This window comes from Vicugna pacos, chromosome 9 (genome assembly GCF_048564905.1).
Source record: "Vicugna pacos chromosome 9, VicPac4, whole genome shotgun sequence".
NCBI lineage: Eukaryota > Metazoa > Chordata > Mammalia > Artiodactyla > Camelidae > Vicugna > Vicugna pacos.
Window position 1 is genome coordinate 69,758,816 of NC_132995.1, and position 21,148 is coordinate 69,779,963.

General features: G+C 35.3%; 2 protein-coding genes across 10 annotated transcripts in view; one reads left to right on the top strand and one right to left on the bottom strand.

Moving 5' to 3' along the window:
- On the top strand, nucleotides 1–20,800 carry LRRC39 (leucine rich repeat containing 39). Of its 4 annotated transcripts, none has more exons than XM_072968142.1 (9): nucleotides 1–25; nucleotides 5,906–6,098; nucleotides 10,797–10,902; nucleotides 12,041–12,197; nucleotides 12,778–12,914; nucleotides 15,459–15,604; nucleotides 16,364–16,516; nucleotides 17,560–17,696; nucleotides 20,541–20,800. In XM_072968142.1, the coding sequence occupies exons 2-9, from the start codon at nucleotides 5,986–5,988 to the stop codon at nucleotides 20,594–20,596; spliced, it is 1,005 nt and encodes a 334-aa protein (XP_072824243.1). In that variant the 5' UTR covers nucleotides 1–25; nucleotides 5,906–5,985; the 3' UTR covers nucleotides 20,597–20,800. The 4 variants fall into 4 exon arrangements, with proteins under 4 accessions (XP_072824243.1, XP_072824242.1, XP_072824244.1 ...); XM_072968141.1 differs by lacking the exon at nucleotides 1–25 and adding an exon at nucleotides 877–1,573; XM_072968143.1 differs by lacking the exons at nucleotides 1–25; nucleotides 20,541–20,800 and adding an exon at nucleotides 877–1,573 and having other exon boundaries at nucleotides 17,500–17,579.
- Nucleotides 19,148–21,148, bottom strand: part of TRMT13 (tRNA methyltransferase 13 homolog) — a 25,696-nt gene continuing 23,695 nt past the window's right edge. For 5 of the 6 annotated variants that reach the window (XM_072968132.1, XM_072968133.1, XM_072968131.1 and 2 more), the window contains exon 11: nucleotides 19,148–21,018. In XM_072968132.1, coding sequence (XP_072824233.1) covers nucleotides 20,826–21,018 — 193 coding nt within the window. In that variant the 3' untranslated portion in view covers nucleotides 19,148–20,825. The remainder of the gene's footprint in view (nucleotides 21,019–21,148) is intronic. The other variant, XM_072968136.1, reaches the window with a different exon arrangement.

Consider the following 21,148-nt stretch of genomic DNA (forward strand, 5'->3'; position numbering starts at 1 on the left):
GGGAGGCACCAGTATTTCCAAACAAGTAGGTGGAGCAAAGCCCCACTCTCTGAGATTAATCTCAAAATAGTCCCCTAACTCTGAGCTGTCCAGTGCTATAGCCACTAGCCAAAGGTGACTATTCAAATTTTAATTTTAATTATTGTGCCTATTGAACAATCGAAATGTGGCTAGTGTAATTCAGAAAATGAATTTTAATTTTATTTAATTGTAATAAATTTAAATGTAAATAGCCACATGTGGCTAGTGGCTACCATATTGGACATTGCAGATATAAGAATATTTCCATCATAAAAAATTCTGTTGGATAGTGCTGCTCTAACTGATAAAATGTGGAGAGAACTGTTCTTATTTTTTAAATAATCACTAGCACACAAAAAAAACCAAACCAAAACAAAACTTCCCTACCTCTCTCTGAGCTAAATTCCCTCTTCCTAAAAGAAGACTCACAACCCTCCTTTGTCACAAGCTTCCCTTCCTGCTCCTCCCTGCCTTTGCCTGACGAGTTCAGTTTGAATTGCATGGGTGGACTTGAACTCGCAGCCTGGATTCCTTCCCCGCTGTTCGCCTGTAATCACAGTGTGCTTGGGAAAAGGCTTGGTCACATCTCTCTCCCAAATGTCTCCTAATAGTCCTTTCCAGAGCCACCTCTCTCCTGAGCTCTATGCAGCTCATCTTCAGTCTTTAGCATCTCAAGGTCACCACATGTTTCAGTGATGTCTCATCAGACAGACCAAGTCAACTCTGAACTATTTATGCCAAACCTGAGATGGTTCTTGTTACCTTTGGCATCCCATCAAAATAACCACAAGCATTTTTATGGGACAGAAGGCAATATTATTTAGGCGAACACTGAAGGTAGCATGACTCGTTGATGTTCACAAGCTCAGAATTAAACAGAAATAAATTCATTATGAGGTGGTCCCAGTATTGAGCAGAAAGGCTTTAACCAGAAACGAATTCGTGTGCTAATCAAGAACCCTGTGAGAGAACTCTAGTCCAGCTTGCTAAAACTGAGCAGAAGAATTTGGAGGCAGTCCAGAGGAGCCACAAAAACAAGCCTGACATGCATCACTGCAGTTCTGTTATGAAGAGGACATCTATATCAGGCTTTTACTGAGCACTACATGGAATGTTGCAACGCAAAGCATGGGGAACAGCTGTTGTGGGTCTTAACAAAAGTCAGGACAGGGGAAATGAGAGTAGGTGGGAGATCGAGAATTCAGCTTAGATGCAGGGGGAAAGGCAGGACAGCCAAAGAAGGGTTCATTCTCATCTCAGGCTGAGGAGGGGGCAGTCTCGGGCAACAGGCGGCACAGTGCCCCTACCCACCCACATTCCCAGAGGAACCATCAGACTGTGTTCAACCTGTGATAAACTATTAACTTGAAGTTTGCTGCAAGAATCCTCTAAATATGTGGTACATAGCTCTAGAAATATGATAAATAGGAAAGTAAAGAAAAGAAAGTTTGTAAAGTCTGTACAAAAGTTGCAAGCGTGCAATCATCTGGAAAAACCCAGCGACTTAATTTCCTGGAGAAATGCAGCCAGAGTTCAAACTGCAGTAACCGAGGTAAGTCAGGGCGATGGTAGGTGTAATTAAATAATTGGAAACTGCTGGCATAAATATAAATCTGAACATGACTAACAGTTTGAAATATTAGATATTCAGATATTTGACAGAGAAGAGTCAGTCGCCAGGCTAAGCCATCACACTAACCACTCTGCAAACCAAGGGCTTTACAAATCACATCAGAACCTGGCCTTCGTACCTTTGTGTTTTTGGCAAAGATTAATAGAACTCCTCCCTGAACCTTGATGTTGATTTATGAGCATATTCAAGGCAGCCGTGTGTGGGATGGTGCAAACTCTCTGGACAGGGAGGTTAGAGCTGAGATCCTGTGACCTTCTTTCCTCTTTCTGTGATCTTAAGCAACCCCATAAGTCTCTGATCTTATTCATTATAGAAGCATTAGAGAATTCCTATGGGATAATCTGGGACTTAAAACACCAAAACTGCCCAAGTGTCCAAGTAGCGAAACAACTTGTGACCCACTTGCATGCCAAAATGTTATGGAGCCATTAGGAAGAATGATGTAACTCTAAGTATACTAATATGAAACTATTTCCAAGGTATTCTGAGTGAGGAAAAAACATGGCATGGAACAATGTATATAGTGTGCTGCCCTGTATATGTGTGTACATCCCAGCATGTGTGTGTGCTTTTAAAGACGTATTCATACTTGTAAATTCACAGCCCGTCTTTGGAAGGGCACAGGAGTAACTGGTGATAGTGACTGCCTTCAGGAAGAGAACTAAAAGGCTGGAGGTGAGGGGAATTCATTACCTTTTGAAATTTGCCCCATGTGCATGTATTTCCAATTCAAAAATAGATACATATATATTTGTTAAAGAACCAGGAATTAGCTCCTATCTATGAGGTCTGAGGAGCTAAAGGTTGAGAGAGAATTAAATTTGAAGCCTGGATACAGCGGAAGCTTGGGGCTTCTATGTTACCCACATCTATCCACACCTTTATTTTTCTTTTTTTCTGACACAGTTGCACATTTAATTTAAATATTTAAGTATCTGAGGGGGAGGGTAAACTCAAGTGGTAGAGTGAGTGCTTAGCATGCATAAGGTCCTGCGTTCAATTTCCAGTACCTCCATTTAAAAAAAATTAAAAAATAATAAATAAACCTAATTACCTCCCCTCACACACATACATACACACACACACACACACAAATATACATATATATACATATATATATATATGTAAACCTAATTCCCCCCAAAAAACTTAAAAAATATTTAAATATCTCTGGCTTACCAGGTAGGGTTTTGTTATACACATCTGCATATTTCCAAACTTCTTGGCTTGGAACAGATTCATTAGATTCTAGTAAACACTCAAAACGTGCAAATCATGAAAAGTGAGGACTTTTCAATAGCAATTACTTTGCAGGAGCTTTGAAATAGTTATGCTGGATGATTTTATAATGCCTACAGCCCAGCGTTTTGCAGTGCACAGAATGCGCTCACATACATTATCGGTTGATCCTTTGCACAGAAGCTCCATGTGATTTTTGCTATTCTCAGCTTTGTCCATGAACTAAAATTAGAACTGGGCTGACATGACATTTCACTTGGTTACGGTCTGACTGAGGATTTTAATCATTCGGGGTCACACTGGAAACAATTCTCCCCGCAATCTACCCCTAGCTGATAATCGCTAACTCTGGGCATGTCAGCTTCTGCATCCACCGACCATGGTAAGTGTTTTCCAAAAACATTTTTTTCCCATTCTTCACATATAAATAGACTGCTGTTGGTGCCTTTACTGTGTCTGTATTTGCTGGAATGTTCAAATAAATTTAGAATTGAATTTAAAAGTCTTTTGGGGGTTCATAGCCATTATGTAGTTGTCTTCCTCTGGAAGACTGATTTCTCTAGAAGTCAAGAGGCATTTTGTCTGCGGTTGTATTTCTTTTGCTTCCTTTTGGCTCTGCGAAGCTGACTCCCCAGTCATGTCATAGCCATGCTTACTTCACTGCCATGCTGTGTGCTTTTCTCTTACAGAAACCATCAAGGTAGAGAACACAGTCCTATGCTGGAGGCAGAAATACATGTATCACTACTGACTTGTCTTCCTCAAAGGGATATTGATCGCTATTATTGAAAAACGCATGGCTGACTAAAGTTTAATGGCAAATGGGGAAATGAATTAGAAACTGAATAGCTATATACGTGTCTAGTAAAATACACATTTACGTTAGATCCTTGGGATTAAAAAAAAATTCTATTATTTGATAATACTTTAAACCTGCTTACACCTGGGACAATAAATTGTAGTTGGACTGTGATATACCCAGGGGGTTATATTACCAGCATAAGCAGATGCCAAGGTTTCTCGATGGCAAAACAATCTTGCAACTCTGTTCCTGCGTGCATGGCTTAAAAATAAGGACCCCCTCCTAATAATTTTCTGTATTGACAATTACATATTCATCCTGAAATGTTAAACATTTTTCCTTTGTAATACATTTTTCTTCCTCTCTCGGTCTCTTTCTTTCTGTCACACACACATCACATACTTTCAGTTTAAAGAAATCAGTAATTTAGAGGAGATTAATAATCAAAAGCAACATTCTCTACCTCATTTCTATCACCCTAGAAGTAACCATTTTAACTATCTCGGAATTTAGTTTTCAATTGTTATCTCCATAATAATTTTTTTCTTCTCAAAAGCAGTTATGCTGTTTCTTATCAGCTCTATTATCCATGGACTTTCATTACAAAAGATGATGCTCAGTGGTAAAGTGCATGTTCAGCCTCCATGAGGTCTTGGCTTCAATCCCCAGTACTTCCATTTAAAAAAATTAATCTAAAAAATAAATCATTTTTAAAAAAAAAACCTTAATTACCTCCTCCCCCTCAAAAAAGATGATGCTTAAGTTTGCCTACACACCCATAGAGTTAATCCCTATTTTTAACCTCTCTTTTGATTGCCTTTATGACTTAAAACAAATACTTAAATCTCTATTTCTTATTTTTTTTAATTAAGCATCGTTGGTTTACAATGTTATGTTAATTTCTGGTGTACAGCATAATGATTCAATGTTTAATTGTATTAACATTTGTATATATGTTCTTTTTCATTATAGGTTATTAACAGATATTGTATATAATTTAGATTTCCCTGATTACTAAATACTCCAGTAAAATTTCCCATGACATGGATGTACTATAATTCACTTGTAGAAAGTTACATTCTTTTCAATCTTCTGCTGTTATGGAGAACACTCTAGTGAAAAACTTTGTAATATGTCATTTTACAATTGAAAATATTTGCAATATAAATTCCTACAAGTTTAAATGTGGCTTTGTAAGTTTAATAGATATTATCAAAATTCTCTCCATAGAGAATCTAACAGTACATTCTGTCACCTTTAGTGCATGAGTGCCTGTTTCCCTATGCTGTTGCAAATTTCACTTTTTCCTTTCCAAACTTTATACCTTTCTACTTAATTTTCTTGCATTATGGTTTTCCAGTATAATGTTGAATAGAATTTGTAATTATGGACATCTTTGACTTCTTGAATTTTGAAGAAGAAAGTTTAATTAATTGTAAATCAAATTCTTTTATTATTGCTAATCTAATTTGGTAAAAAAAAAATCAATACCATTATTTGTAAAGCGAAGAACATTCCATCAGACAGATCTACCGTAATTTACATAACCATTACCCTATTATTATTTTCCTTTTATTTCAGAGCTTCAGGCCACAATCCTCAATGTTAGATCCGTCTGCTTGCAATTTATTTTACATAAGAACAAACAATCCCAGTATATTATCACTTGACTGAATCCCAGCTTGTGCAGACAGCATCTAGATTAAGTAGACATCCCAAGATGCCTGCTGATCTTATGTATCTGTTTTATATATATTTTTTATTTTTATTTTTTTAACATTTTTTATTGAGTTACAGTCATTTTACAATGTTGTGTCAAATTCTTATGTATCTGTTTATTAAACATTTTCCTATAATTGGACATGTAAACTAGTGCCAATTTTTTGTCATTGTGAATTAATAGTAACAAAGGAAGTAGACTTGGCATCAATTGCCACCTTTATCATTTATTAGGGATGAGACCTTAAATTGCCCACCTTTTTTAGGGCTTGGTTTTCTCATCTGTATTTTAGAGACGACAAAGGTACTCATGCCTTGGTATTTTTAATATGAGAATTGTTAAGTGAAACGTGGCATGTAAAGTGCATAAAATAGTTCTGGGAATATGGAAAGTGTTCAATAAATATAAGCTGTTATGACCATTAGGGGACTCAATAAATATGTGGAAACACATTGGTTTGGTGTTTTTTTTTTTTCTCTGTTACAATCAGGTCCTTTCTGAGATGGCATCTGCGATTCAGCTATTCAAAATTTAATGAAGTTAGTGACTCTGTGACGATGTGGAGAAATCATGTCAGAAAATGTGTTTTGTGCTGGCGCTGTCAATGCTGCAAAGGAAGTTTGGGAAGAAAGAATAAAGAAACACAATGAAGACCTGAAGCGAGAGAGGGAATTTCAACAAAAGTATGTGATACCGTGTTTATGATTTTGAATTAGTAAAAATTCCTGACATCATCATTATTGAAAAGGGCATTTATTAAATGCCTTATTATTGAAGTTGATAGGATTATAATTTACTGAAAACCCAAATGTAGCTAAAGGAACCACCTATGTGGCTATGTGATACGAAAAATAACGAATGTCTGTATGTGAAAATAGTAGTTATCCTAGGCCCCCTCAGGAGTCTGTTCAACATCCATCAAGGTCTGATTAGTACCATTCAGTCTGCTTTTCAGAGGGAGCTTGTTCTGCATTACATTGCCTGCGATCTAAGGCAGCATCCGGCAGTAGAAGGTGCTGGAGAGCCTCAGCTGTTTGAACAGCCGTGAGTTCCAGCCAGGTCCCCTGCGGATCACCTGATTCCTCTATCTGGGCTGCACTTAAATAGTTTGGCTCCTATTTCCTCTGCCTTATTGACAGTTACCTACTTTCCTAATTGGATATCTCCAAAGTATTCTACTAATCCTACACAAATAGCCCCCTCCTCGTAACTTCCATAGAGCTCCCTACAATTACCATACATTAGGCCTCTTCCTAAACATTACATGGTCTTGTGTCTTGCAATATATTCAAATATAAGCCATTATGTTGTATACCTAAACGAATATAATGTTATCTGTCAATTACATCTCAATTTAAAAAATGGTCTCATGTCCGTTAGCAAATAACGCAAAATTCAACAAAAAATGGCTTAAGCAATAGGGAAGTCCTGGGGTCAGGCAATTCCAAAGCTTCAACAGCTTTAAAAACTGACTCAGCTTCTCTTTATCACCTTCCACAGCTGATCTCAGTGTGTCATTTTGGTCCTGGGGGTAGCTTCGCTCAGTGTCGCAGGATGACTTGTACACTTTCAGGCATCACAGCCAGGCATCATTGTGTTATCAGATGAGTGAGAACTATTTATTTCTATTTCTTCTTTAAGTATGAGAAAATCTTCCTGAGGGCCCCCAGCAAATCTCTCCTTCACATCTCATTGGCCAAAATTGGGTCATTTGTACACTCCTAATGCAGTTACCTTCTAGGGGAATGAGACTATAATGAGGTCTAGACAAATTAAGATTTTTCCTGGGTTACTGGAAAATAACTGGCTTTCTCCCAGCAAAGAAGAGGGGGAAATGTTTATTGATAAGTAACTATTTGTGTCTCCTAACTGTAAAAACAAAAGATCTGGATGAGGAAGTGTCATTTTTCCCGGCCAGGGCCAATGAAGATGATAGTGATGCTGACAATGATAAGGGTAGCAGACATTTATTATGTGTTTACTGGACCCTCTGCTAAGTGCTTTATTTGCAGCATCTCATTTAATCCTCTCAACATGCTGAGTCGTCGTGTCATGATGAGGATTAGATCGCATTGTGAGAGAATGAAAACCATAATAATGGTACCTTATGCAAGATAAGCTAACTTTCTGCGTAAGTGATCCAGGGCTGGTGCAGCACTCTACTGAGTCAGACACTCAGGCTTTTATCTTGTTGCTCAACTGTGCATGGCTTCCATTCCTAAAGTCACCTCAGGGCTCCAAATACACAGACCAACTGCAGCCATTGAATTTGATTCCAGCCAGCAGGAAGTTGCACACACTACTACTTCTGCTAACATCCCATTGGCCAAAGCTACACATGACCAGTACATAGCTGCAAGGGAGGATGGCTAAATGAAGCCTTGTGCTCAGTTGTACTCAGAGGATCTATTACTGAGGAAGAAGAGAAGTAACACATACTGGGGAACAATAAGCAGCCGCTGCCACTCATAGGTGACATTATTTTCTCCACTTTAAAGATGGAAAACCGGAGGGACAGGTCCAGGTAACCTGTCAAAACTCTCATGCTAATAAATGTGGAACTGGTATTCACTGGTATTCACACCTAAGTAATCTGACCCAGTAAGTGTTACATTCACATCAGGTCTGACATTTCCCTGGATTGGCCGTTTATATGTAAAGCCACTCTTCTGAAACCTATTATGTTTATATTACACAATTATGACAAACCTGACTTGAGTGTTCTTAATAAATACTCTCCATTTTCAAAAACAGTGGTCAGAAATCATGAGTCGGTTCTAAACCCCTGAATTTCAGCTATTGAATGTGTCTAGTTAAGAATCATTTAATTTCAGCAGCTTCATGTTTTCGCTGTACAAAACAGGCAAGGGGCAGAAAAGGGTAAGGATGTAATCTAATGATTCTTCTCTCAGCTAAAAATGACCAGAGTTAGCTCAGAAAGTCTCAAGTTTAAACAGAAATTGTCCTCATTGTGTTTTGATGCCAAGCTGCCTTGAGGAAGTCAAGCACTTCGATAAAAGAGAAAGGCTTTAGACTATAACAAAAAGGTTTCAGAGGAAGTAGAAAACTTCTGTTCAAAACTTGGAAGTACATCAAGCTTAAAATAAGCAGTGTAGGACTCACAGAGCCCCAGAGCTGGAAGAGACTGGCGACATTACTTGATCCAAACCCGTTGTTTTATAGGTAGGAACCATGGAGGTGCGATATCTCACCCATGGTCGCCAAATTAAGTGATACATTCTGAACTTAGATCATAGTAATTCAGAGCAAGAAAGAATTTATGAATCATTATAGAGATGGAAATAAACTTGTCTAATAATAGCATCACTGTAAACTCACCGAGGACAGAGCATTTTGTATACACAGTGTCCAGCATAATACTTGGCATATAATGGCTGCTTGGTGAATTCTGTAACTGAAGTTAAAGGTTAGGGAATAAGACATCTATTTGCTTTTATCATTAAATCTTGCTCTGAAATCCATGTATCTCAGTGAGTAACAAGTAATTAATAATCTTTATGTCTACTGTTTGAATACTGTTCTATTTTTATTTTTTTAAATATTATTTCTGGGTATGGAGGGGTAATTAGGTTTATTTATTTATTTATTTTTAGAGGAGATGCTGGGGATTCAACCCAGCACCTCGTGGATGCCAAGCATGCGCTCTACCACTTCAGCTATACACCTCTCCCCATGAAGAGCTCTATTTTTAATAAAAAGTGATGTAATTGAACAGATGGTATTATACATTTTGTCTCAGTTAACCACATCTATCGGAAGCCTAGCTGCAGTCTAGAGGGCTACATATAGCCGTTGCCACAGTGCACTTATTAGCAGATGAGTTAACTTTCAGACAAGGAGTGGATGAAAACACGCAGATCTATAGAAATATTTTGCAAACACCAACATATATACACAGCAAATGTTACACTTTTAGAGATACTTGGTTTTCCGTTCATTAAAATAAAATCTTTGTTGAAGATCAGTTAATATGAGAAGTTGCTAAGAATATATATTAACTCTCAGATGTCAAGAGATTTTTGAAAAATAAATATTCAAATTAATTAAACCTATGTTCTTTGAGGACTGCTTATATTTCTTTATTATGCATCATTCTAATAGGCTAAAAGCATAAACATTTCAATTCTAAGTTTATTCTTTATTTTTCATACATGAAAACTTTCTAGTCTAGAAATAGAAAACCTCTGTAACCTTTTGCTAATCATTTTTATAGTTTGATATTTTTCTTATGTATGTTTGCAATGAACCAAAAATCAACAGGATGTGCTCCAGAATGACAAAGTTTTTGTATATTTTTATATCTAAGAAACAAAATCTGGACAAAGTGGAATATAGTAATATATAATTTAACTCTGAAGTTGAACTACATAATTTGCAAGTCATTAAAAATTTTTTATTAAATATCTATGGATTCGATATTTAATAAATGCAAGTGAAAACAATGAAGTACCACTTCATACCTACTAGGACAGCTGTGATCAAAAAGATGGACAGGATGTGGATCAGAACCCTCATAAACTGCTGGTGGGAAGGTAAATGATGAAAGCGATTTGGACACAATTTGGCAGTTCTTAAAAAAGTTAAACATAGAGTTATGAAAAGACCCAGCAATTGTACTCCTAAGAATATACTCAAGAGAAACAAAATCATATGTCTACACAAAAACTTGTACACGAATGTTCATAGCAGCACTATTCAAAAGTAACTAAAAAATGGAATTAACCCAAATGTCCATCAGTTGATGAGTGGATAAACAAAATCTGGTATATCCATGCAGTAGAATATTATTCTTCTATAAAAAGGAATAAAGCACTGACACATGTGGTAGCATGCATAAACTCTGGGAAAAACTATGTTGTGTGAAAGAAGCCAGACATAAAAGACCACATATTATATAATCCTCTTTATCTGAAATGTTCAGAATAGGCAAATCCATTCAGATAGAAAGTAGATTAGTGGTTGCCAGGGTCTGGGGGAGGGAGGAATGGGGAGTGATTGCTAATGGCTATGGGGTTTCTTTTTTGAGTGATGAAAATGTTTTGAATCAGATAGTGATAATGGTCGCATAGCTCTGTAAATGTACAAAAAAAATTGTATGCTTAAAAGGATTAATTTTACAGTATGTGAATCATACCTCAATAAAACTTATAAAAACTTATGAAGAGTTATACTTTTCAAAAACTTAAAAATAGGGCATTTATGATACCAAGCATATTTGTAATTCTTACAAAATAAATTCTTGTCTGATTTTCACATACTATCAATCGAATGCTTATTTTTGATGGGTCTATTTTTCATATAAAACTGAATGTTACCTATGTCTTTTACCTGTGAACTAAAATGATTTCCTGGTCTCCAAGGCTAGTGCGGATCTGGGAAGAACGAGTAAGCTTAACCAAGCTAAGAGAAAAGGTCTCCAAGGAAGATGGAAGACTTGTTTTGAAGATAGAAAAAGAGGAATGGAAGGTAAGCTTTATAGAAGTAATATTTGATTTTCTACATTTCACATTTTGTGGGAGAGCAGAGAGAATGATTCTGAGGCTGTGTGCTTAAGACTGGAATAGTTACAGGAATTCTAATTTTAATAATACACCAAATGAATCTGGGCAACATGAGCAACTGAAAACATAACTTCAAACTTTTTTTTTGCAAAATTTGGACCAATGTGCTTCAATTCTGCCTAAACTTAGGTCATTTGTAAAACTTCTACTAATCCTTCTAATAAGCAATTTCTCATTTTCCATAAAAAGATGATCATCTGCTTAACAAAAATCATACAGATTTTCCAAAGCAAATGCTCGGTTAAAACTTCAGTTAAAATTGAAATGTATTATTAATTTTTTCCCATGTCCATGACCTTATTCATATTCTCTCTCTCTCTCTCTCTCTGTCTCTGTCTCTGTCTCTGTCTCTCTCTCTCTCTCACACACACACACACACACACACACACACACACACAGAGTTGCTCAGTTACATTAGGCCTACTCTAATTTTGACACAGGCATCTTCTAAACCTTGGATCAGTGTCTGTTTCCCTACATACAGGTATATTTAACTTGGGGGTTAACTCCTTTATTTTATCTTTTGGCTATTTTAGGCTGAAAAAGAAAAGGCATAGAGTTCAGAATAGTTGAAATTCTTAAATTTCTTAAATAAAAAGAAAATCCTCTTTTAAAACCTTTTACAAATTATTTCAAAACACAAAGGGAAGTTTGGATGGTTGATTAAAATGGTCTTTCCATGTCTCTGTGATTTCAATTAACCACCATATTCTCATTTGCAATAAAATATGTACTCTAGCAAAGACTAATATAACAGAATCTTTAGAACACAGCTCTGTGTGTGTGCACTATTGAGCAAAATACATTATTTTTGTTTAAGCTATTATGATTTGGGTTTGAAGGTTTAGCACCCCCCAAAGTAAAGGTCTTAAAACATAGAAGTAGTCAAAAGCATTTGGAAGTATAACCCATTAAAGAAAAATATTCCTAAGTTCTTTTATAAATCAAATGATACCTCTACAATCATATTTCAAGTGTGACATGATACTAAAATAATTGTAAGGTAATACAGTAAGTCTGTCATTTCTTTTACTTGAGTTTAGACCCTCCCTTCTTCTCTGCTGAAACTGAGTCAGCTACAGGAATGGCAACTTCATAGAACTGGTTTGCTGAAAATTCCCGAATTCATCGGAAGATTCCAGAACCTTACTGTGTTAGATTTATCTCGAAACACAATTTCAGAGATACCTCGAGGAATTGGTAAGGAAGGCAGGTTTTATTCCTGCTTTTTACTGAGATTTTTTTTTTTTTTTTTGGATACATGGAATGAAGATCTCATCTTTACAAAGCCCTAAATCTTGAGAAAATTTTAAACATTTAATCTAAACGGAAGCTTCCAGGAGATCCAACCTTCTGGATTTACTGAGGTGATTCAAGATGAGATTTCAATGCAAGAGAAGTCTCTTTAGAAATAACATTGTGTAGATCCTGGAAACAATATTGCCGGTTCAGCTATTCCTCCTGGAAGGGAACAGGATGAAGACAAGAAAGAGAGTGAAAAAAAATTCCTTAAATGAGAAAAAAAAAAAAAAATCCCAAGTGGGAAATTGGTCAGGATATAGTATAGATAAAACAGAATGAAAAGAAATATGTTTGCCTAGAGCACTGATAAATCGCCTGCTCCTTATCTGGAGAAGGGGGAGGACACATACTAGGAAAAGGGAGGAGCCTAAGAAGAGTGAATTTGCCAATATGAAGCTGGCGAATAAGTTAAAATACTCAATAACTAGAAACATTACTTTATATCCATCTGCTCTCTGTTGTGTATCATTATTTGTAGGACTGCTCACCAGACTTCAGGAACTGATTCTTAGTTACAACAGGATCAAGACTGTCCCCAAGGAGCTAAGTAACTGCGCCAGCTTGGAGAAACTAGAACTTGCTGTTAACAGAGATATATGTGAGCTTCCACAAGAGGTTAGAATGATGTAAATGTCTATGTTACTTTCCATCCTCTACTGGTTCACCTCTCCTCTGTGTGGTCATTAAAAATAACACTCATGAAGAAATGCTATACATTTTATTTCAGAAAATAATATTTTTAGTGAAAACATTTCATGCTATTAAAAAGCACGTTTTTAGTTAAAGAAAGATCTATTTAGCATAAAATTTATTTCTATTTTTGTTTTGACTAGACTGTGATCTCCTTGAAGGCCAGAGTGAGAGTCTTTTTTATTTCTCTTCCCAGAACTGAAGGCACAGCCTAGGCTGTGGTTGTTACCTGATGCTTACTGAATGAGTACATGATTAACATAAAACTCAGACAATGTGGGGGTAGAAAAACTCTTTTATTAGTTGGTTTTTATAAGGTGATCAGTTTTTGAGAACAAGTAAAGTGATGACATGAGTTCCTCAGTTTAGAAGTGTTTCTTTGCCAGCTTCCTAGGTTCTACCAAGTAAAAGCCAGGCAGTGGGCTTGGAAAGCCTTTAAACCTTGATTTGGCATGATGTCTTGTAACTGGTAAAACCAAACTGATCATAGAGATATAGACATTTAAATTACTTTTCAAGCATACTTAATCAGCAAAAGAAATTTCCACGGCAATTTGCCTTGAAAACAATGACTTTGCAAAATAAAAGTTAAGAAAAATAATAAAACTAAAAATAAAAGACTAGTCCCTTCTCCCACTGTATCTTGGTAAGAATGTCACTTTTTTCCCCCAAACCAGGAAACATGTACCAATAATTGTTACTCTTGCAAGCAAAACATACTTTCTATACCCATATCCATCTCTTACAATAGTTCAATTTAGTAAAATGTATATACTTGCTTATGATGAAGATCATGATCACAGGGATATTTTATTTATACCTAAAAGAGGGCCAATAAATGTTTTATTTCTAATTTCTAATTCTGTAATTTTGTTTCTAGCTTTGGTTCTGTCAATAAAAAGCTGTGAACTTGGACATGCCTATTAACCTGTCTTTACCTTAATGTCTTCACTTAAAGAAATAGGTTTTATAGGAACAAATACTGAACTGAGACCTTGTGCCTGGAATTATTTCCAAGGTGTAACCTTGAACGTACCACTTTACAGAGCTAGGTCTCAATTTTCACATATGCAAATTTAAGACTTAGATTATCATGGTTTTAATATCTTTTTTTCAATTTTCTAAAATCAAAGGGTTCTAGTACCACTGAGAAATCTACAAAGGGAGACATCTCTCAGCCATTAAACTGCACACAGTATAACACACATATTTATGCTAATGTAAAAACGATTTTTTTATTCTGAATTACTTGAAAAATTTAAAGGTCTGATGACAGATTTTGAAAAAGTGCTTTATTCATGACTTGAATTCTAAAGCTGGGGAACCACATACTAAATGGAAAAACTGATCTTTTTTCATTGCCCATAAAGCATTGTTTTGTGCATTTTTTTTATGTGTTAAAGTTGTAGAATGAAATTGAATGTGCCAGGCTAAATGGAGATTTTTTGTAAGAGTTAACTAAATTCTTATATTGTGAAACTGTCACTACAGAAGAAAGAGAAATTTAGAAATTTTGTGGCTTTAGGTCCACAAAAACTTGAATGCACACTATAGCACCATCATTTCTAGTTACACAGCCTCTCTAAACCATTTTGTCCTTAAAATGGAAATAAGCTACTCACCTTGGAAAACTGATGAATAAACTAGAGCTGTCTGCATCAACATGAATATACTTAAAAACTGATATTGAGAGAAAAAAAGCAAGTTAAAGAAAGACAAGCACAATATCACCATCTTTAAATAAAATTTTGAAACATATAAAAATACTAAATTCCACTTATGGAAAATATATAATAGTAATATGCAAATATATAGAAAAATATATTTATGAATCATGATAAAAGCATAAAAAATGCACAGGAATAATAAGATACCAAATTCAGAACTGATTTACCTTTCAAGGGGCAGGAGGGAGAAGTACACTGGGGGTGGTCATACCTATATAGTTCTTTCTTAAGTTGAGCACACTGGTGTGGTTATATAGTCTTAATACATTTTTAATTGATGGTTTCATTTAAAAATAGAATTACTGTGAATTCTGTGACTGAGATAACATATTTAAAGCATCAGGCACAGGAAATTTAAATAAAGATAACTATTATTCTAAAGTTTGGGTCTTCCCATGAAAATCTCAACTACTAGATAAAAGGAAAATACAACATATGTTTACTGCTAGAAAGAAAAGGGAAAAAAAAAGCTCCTGCCTGGCAGGTTCAGTAAACCCTGGAACTTGGTTATTTTGGAAGATAAATTTTCTTTGAATAGATTAACTTTCCATGAGGAAGTTTTTCATTTATCTGGAGGTTATTTAGCTGTATTGTTATTTCAAATTTGCTGTGGATTGCTAAGACTAAGTAAAACCCAAGCATCATGTAAACATTTCTTGACGTGAAATACCTCCTTTATCAATGTGTTTTAGTAGTTTACATTGTGGGCATTTACTTTGAAAACCCTTGCCTTCCTCCTCAGCTCAGCAATTTGATAAAGCTGACTCATCTCGATCTGAGCATGAACCACTTTACCACAGTCCCTCCTGCTGTGTTGAACATGCCTGCCCTTGAGTGGCTTGATATGGGAAGCAACAGACTTCAGCAACTTCCTGATACTATAGAAAGGTAAAATAAATAACTTTTTTTTTTTTGCTGCCAAGAGATGTGTTGAAGCCATCTATGATTAATAAGAAATAATAAACAAAACAAAGGGGACTCCAAGCATAGTCAATCATAATAGATCCATTTAGTTCTAAATAATGTATGCCTCTTCTTAACAGAATATTTTCATTTATTCCAAATAAGAAAAAGAGCTTTGGGAGAGAAAAACTGGCTACCTGACTTTAACAAATTTACAAGAATAGGCCACAACAATAACATTGCTTAGTACCTGCCAGGTACTTCTGTGGACTTTACAAACGGAGGAGGAAACTAATGTAGAGATCTATGTTAGTTCCCTCATCTGTTTGTAAAGTGCAAGCTAGGATTTGAACCTAGGCACCCTGGTCCCAGAGTCCAAGCTGTTAACCATCACGCATACTTGTCTTGCCCTAAATGGGCATATTAATAATTTCTGAGTTTTCTCTTGAGACTCTAATTCAGATTAGATAACATTTTAGCGGTTCTTCTGCAAGAAATCCTATGAGAATAGTGAAGACTTCTAGAATTGATTTCGTTTCTACTACTACATGGTGACAGCTGTACTGTAGATAGAGATTAACTCCCTGATACAGTTTCCCTAAAACCAGGTAATGTGAAGTCAGTTAACTCAATAGGTAATACTGGTTAAAGGTGACGTTGTACAAGAGGACATTTAAAAAAACTTTAGGTTAATAAGAACCAGGGTTATGTGGTTAATCACAGAAACCTTTTTTAATTCTTCAGGATGCAAAGTCTACATACATTGTGGCTGCAACGGAATGAAATAACATGCTTGCCAGAAACAATCAGCAATATGAAAAATCTGAGCACGCTTGTCCTCAGCAACAATAAGCTGCAAGATATTCCAGCGTGTATGGAAGAGATGACCAGTCTGAGGTGACAGTTATAGACCCAAAGTTGACATGTCCCTTTCTGGCTGCAGAACAAAGTAATACAGAGAACTTGTTGTTAACAGATTTGAGTTCTCATTCAAATCAATGAATACATTTAAAAATCTTCTCTAACTCTGAAATTCCATAATTTATAAATAGGATTCATATAACACTAGTCTAAATTATTCAAGAAAGAATCCTTGAAACTGAAACAGGACTGGGATTTATCAGCTTTAAATTACCCTGTGATGGTGACATTTTCATGAAAATCATCAGTTTTCATTTTCTTTTTTTTTTTTCCAAATGGAGGTACTGGGAACTGAACCAAATACCACGTGCATGCTCAGCATGTGCTCTACCAGCTGAGCTACACCCTCACCCCCATCATTTTATAACTGCTAACAAACTTTATGCACGATACAAAAACTAAAAGCATAAGAACAGTGATTACTTTCCTTCTAAAAAACTACGAATGAACACAGGCAATTATGTTACAGATAGAGTCAATATACCTTTTAAGAAGTTAATTACTATCAGAACTCTCAAAAATCTTCCTTCCTCAACTTAATTTCCTGACAGTGAGCATAAGACATTAGAATTCATACCAAATCCTACACCTTTCATAACAAAATCATTCATTTACTTATTCAGCAACTACTGAGTCCTGGACCAGATGGTGAAGATACAATGATAAATAAGACACGATGTATAAAATATGCAGAAACTTTAAGTTTACAGCATTAATTGCATATCTGAGATACATTAGGATTGCTCTTGGAAGTTAAACTGTACCACATTAAACATATGCTATGGACTAATAACTGCTTTTACAAGCTTGGAAAATAAGTTGTCTAAAGAAAATATTTTTTTCTTTTAGGAAAGAAACTTAAAGATTCTTGGGATATATCACATCTCACCAAGATGTTCAGTTATTGAAGCCAGTTAAAAAAGAGTAATTTAGTATATTATCATCTGATCTTTCTCCAGGGAAATAAATGTACACTTCTTTGGCACCTATAAAAATACTGTTTTTTGGTGAACTGCCAGGTTTGTCAACTTCCGAGACAACCCGTTGAAACTGGAAGTAACACTTCCTCCCAGTGAAAACACAGATGAGGAAGAGGAACGGGAATTATTCGGCCTTCAGTTTATGCACACTTACATACAGGAGTCACGGAGAGCAGGTATGAGGCTTGTATATAAATGACACAGGTTAAAAATTCTTTTTGGTAGGAGAGTGTGTATATATATTACTCCTTTGTAGATTTCTCATTCCATCTTAACTTTTCTGTCAAGTGCTGGTCACTTGGTCAATATTGTAGAAAGAAAAAAGTGAAGTTCACACCTGTTCACAATTTTGATAAGGGCTTGGAGACAAAGGTTATAAAGATACTGAAAGTTTTTCAAGTAGCGTCAGAAAATAAAATTCTTTGGCCAAGCACTTGAAGCAAAACCAAGTGAATGAAGACGGAATTCTTAAAGCCTCACTGCCGCGTTGTCTCAGTTTGTCACATAGATCAGTTTACTCATGAACACTACCTTTGCTACATTTTCTCTTTTTCTACAATCTGCAAATAGTAAAAGAAATATTTTGCCTAGGAACGAAAAAGCATTTTGCGTTGGAATGAAAATTATCAAGAGAAAATAGATTTTGGTAAGGTTTTGCTATGTAGATTTCAATCACTTTATCTCTGATAATTTAGGACTAAAACCTTTTCTTCTTTTTTTTAAAAAACAATTAAGGAAGGAACGACAAACTGAGATTAAGGGAAGAGGACAAAGGGCACACAGTTCTCTGTTAATAAAACCAATAAACAGTAGCACAGCAACAGAAAACATGGTTTTACAATTCACTAAAATGTGAAGTTTTTTTGAATTAAAACGTAGAATTTGGTTACATTTTCAAATAGTTACTTTGAAGAATAAGTATAATCTGAGCAAACAATACAAGAATTTTTTTTCAGCTACAGAAATTAATTTTACCATCATCCAATGGAGGACGTTTAGGAAATGGTCATTAGGTCTGTTATAGAAAGGTCACAGAAACAGTCACACAGAGGATCGACTGTAGGAAGACAAGTAAAAAAGTTATAACTGCCTGGGGCCTCGTGTCGGATAGCGGAATATAAATATATAAAAGACAAGCAGGAGAAAGATTTGATGACTGAATGAAGATGAGAAAAGGGAGGAGTCTACGATGAATCTGTTTTTGGTTAGAGCGATTGGGTGAACGGTGACGGGGGGATGAAGTATAAAAGCTGGTTTGGTGGCAGAAGTGGAACATGAGCTTCAGTTTCAACACAGTGAATGATGAACCTGTGGGACATGCAGGAAGAGGTAGTTGTGTAGATCAATCTAAAGTACGAGGAGTTTGCTGAACCTGAAAATTCTGCAGGCCAAGAAATGGTTATATGCGTATCCCACATAGTCACTGTCTCATGTTATCTTAAAGGAAATGAGCAAAGCTGTGGAAAACGACAATCTTGACCTACGGCTGGCATGCTGAGGACAAGCTTATCCTCCCATACAGTACTTGGTATCATCGTCAGAGACAGTCATTAAGCTGATGGGCCACAGGACTATATAATTCTTTGTGTTGTACATATGTTTCATGAAACATAACGGAGATAATACCTGCTGTAGAATTATTTTTATTTTGGGGCATAAATTGTTGAATGATGCAAAACAGATAGTATGACACAAATTAACATTGCCTAACTCAGTAAAATCAGGTTAATTTCTGAGTTATGTATTATTATCTTCATTTATGTTCTCTTGATTTGCAGGCATGAGTAACTACTTTAAAAAATAAACTATCTTACTTTAATAATATGACATAGAACTTATAACAAGAGAAAAATGATTACAACTTAAACAGAGATAATAAAACCAAGTCTGCCTACTATGTTACTAGAAATATTTTCATGAATTAGTACTATTAATAATAGTTAATATTTATTGAGTACAAAATTCTGTACTCAGAACTGTTCTAAGCATCTCACATGTACTATCTCATTTAATGCTCACAACAACCTTATGAGGTATTACTATCTTCACCATCCCCGTTTTAAGAGGGGGAAATAGAGGCACAAAGAGATCAAGTAGTAGGGCTGATACTTGAACGCAGGCAGTCTCATGAGATACATGAGATAGAACTAAAGGAGAAAGGTCAGAAATTAAAAATGCTTAGACTTCTCATCTGTAATTAATGTAATCATAGACCTACAAAATAGTTACCTAAGAATATCATTATAATGTCTAAAATGAGTAATTCTGGATCTTTGTCTTGGCAAATGTATCAAAGATCAAGACAATTTTTACAAATAAAGGCAGAAATAAATCAAGGATAAGATGAGGAAAGTTAACAGTCTTGCCATATGTTTGGTTTAATGTCAGTTTATGCATAGAAACTGCTTATGAGTTAAATGAGGCCTATATGTGAGAAGGTTTTGGTTTCATTACCTAATTTCCACTTTATTCCAAATTATTTTTCCAAACAGGAGAGAATATACTTACATTTGTACTTATACATGTAAAAATAGCCTGTTAAAAGATATGGCATCTAATTAACTTCAGGAGTTATTTGAAAGTTTCAATTTAATTTGTGAATTAGGCTTATAAGTATCTTTTTGGAAATTCTAACTAGCTTATTATCCAATAAAAATGATGAAGTGAAACAGTTTTTTTCCCTTGAAAAATTCTGGACACATTCTGATTATATATAAACACAGGTGTGGCTCTTGAAATCTGGAAGGTGAATTCATTAATTGATTGTGAACTTCCTGAATTTGTTTACATTAGAAACAAATAATCACATTTAATTTTTCTTCCCAGATCTTCAAGGACAAAAAAATCCATACATAAGCCAAATTCTCAGATTGGTTCTTGTAAACTGACAATTGATCACCGCATCTTGAACTTGAAAGATAAAAAGTATTAAATAAAATCAAAGGAAAATAAATTTCCAAAATTAATGCAAGTAGAAAGTTAATGTGCTAGTTACAATTGACATGTTATGTGTGTTTCAGATAACCAAGTCAACTGCTCGACTACTAAACCAATCTCTATAAATGCTGATGGATAATAAAATTCAAGATGCCCTGCTGAAGAGGATTACTTTGGGAATTTAGTGAATTCTCTACTGTTTGGACTTCTGAAGTGAAAAAACAAAGCTACTACCAAAGTTCATTGAGGCCACAACATTTTTAAAAGTTCATGTTACCTGCTATTTAAATTATACTTTCATGAATATAAAAATACAATTAAAAAATTTTTTTGGTGGAAGACAGATGTTGTTCAAAATTTCGTTTCCATTAAGCAGTTGTTTCTGGTGTTGAACGACTTGGTAAAGCAGTTAACAATACATTTTCCAAAGACACCAGAGGGTCTGTATAATACTGTAAAGCAGGACTGAATCCTTTCTGCTGTAAATACTTGATTCGGCCTTGGTCAATCAGCAATTTACAAAGATGCCCTATTTTCTTCTTTTCTTCAACGGTAAGAAACCTAAATTGAATAAACACATACAACACATTGTTAAAATTCTGTAAACATTTATATTAGTCATTTCTGTTTATTGGTAAATTGCTAAATAACCCACAGTATATTAGGTGCTATATCCCATGCTTACAACTTT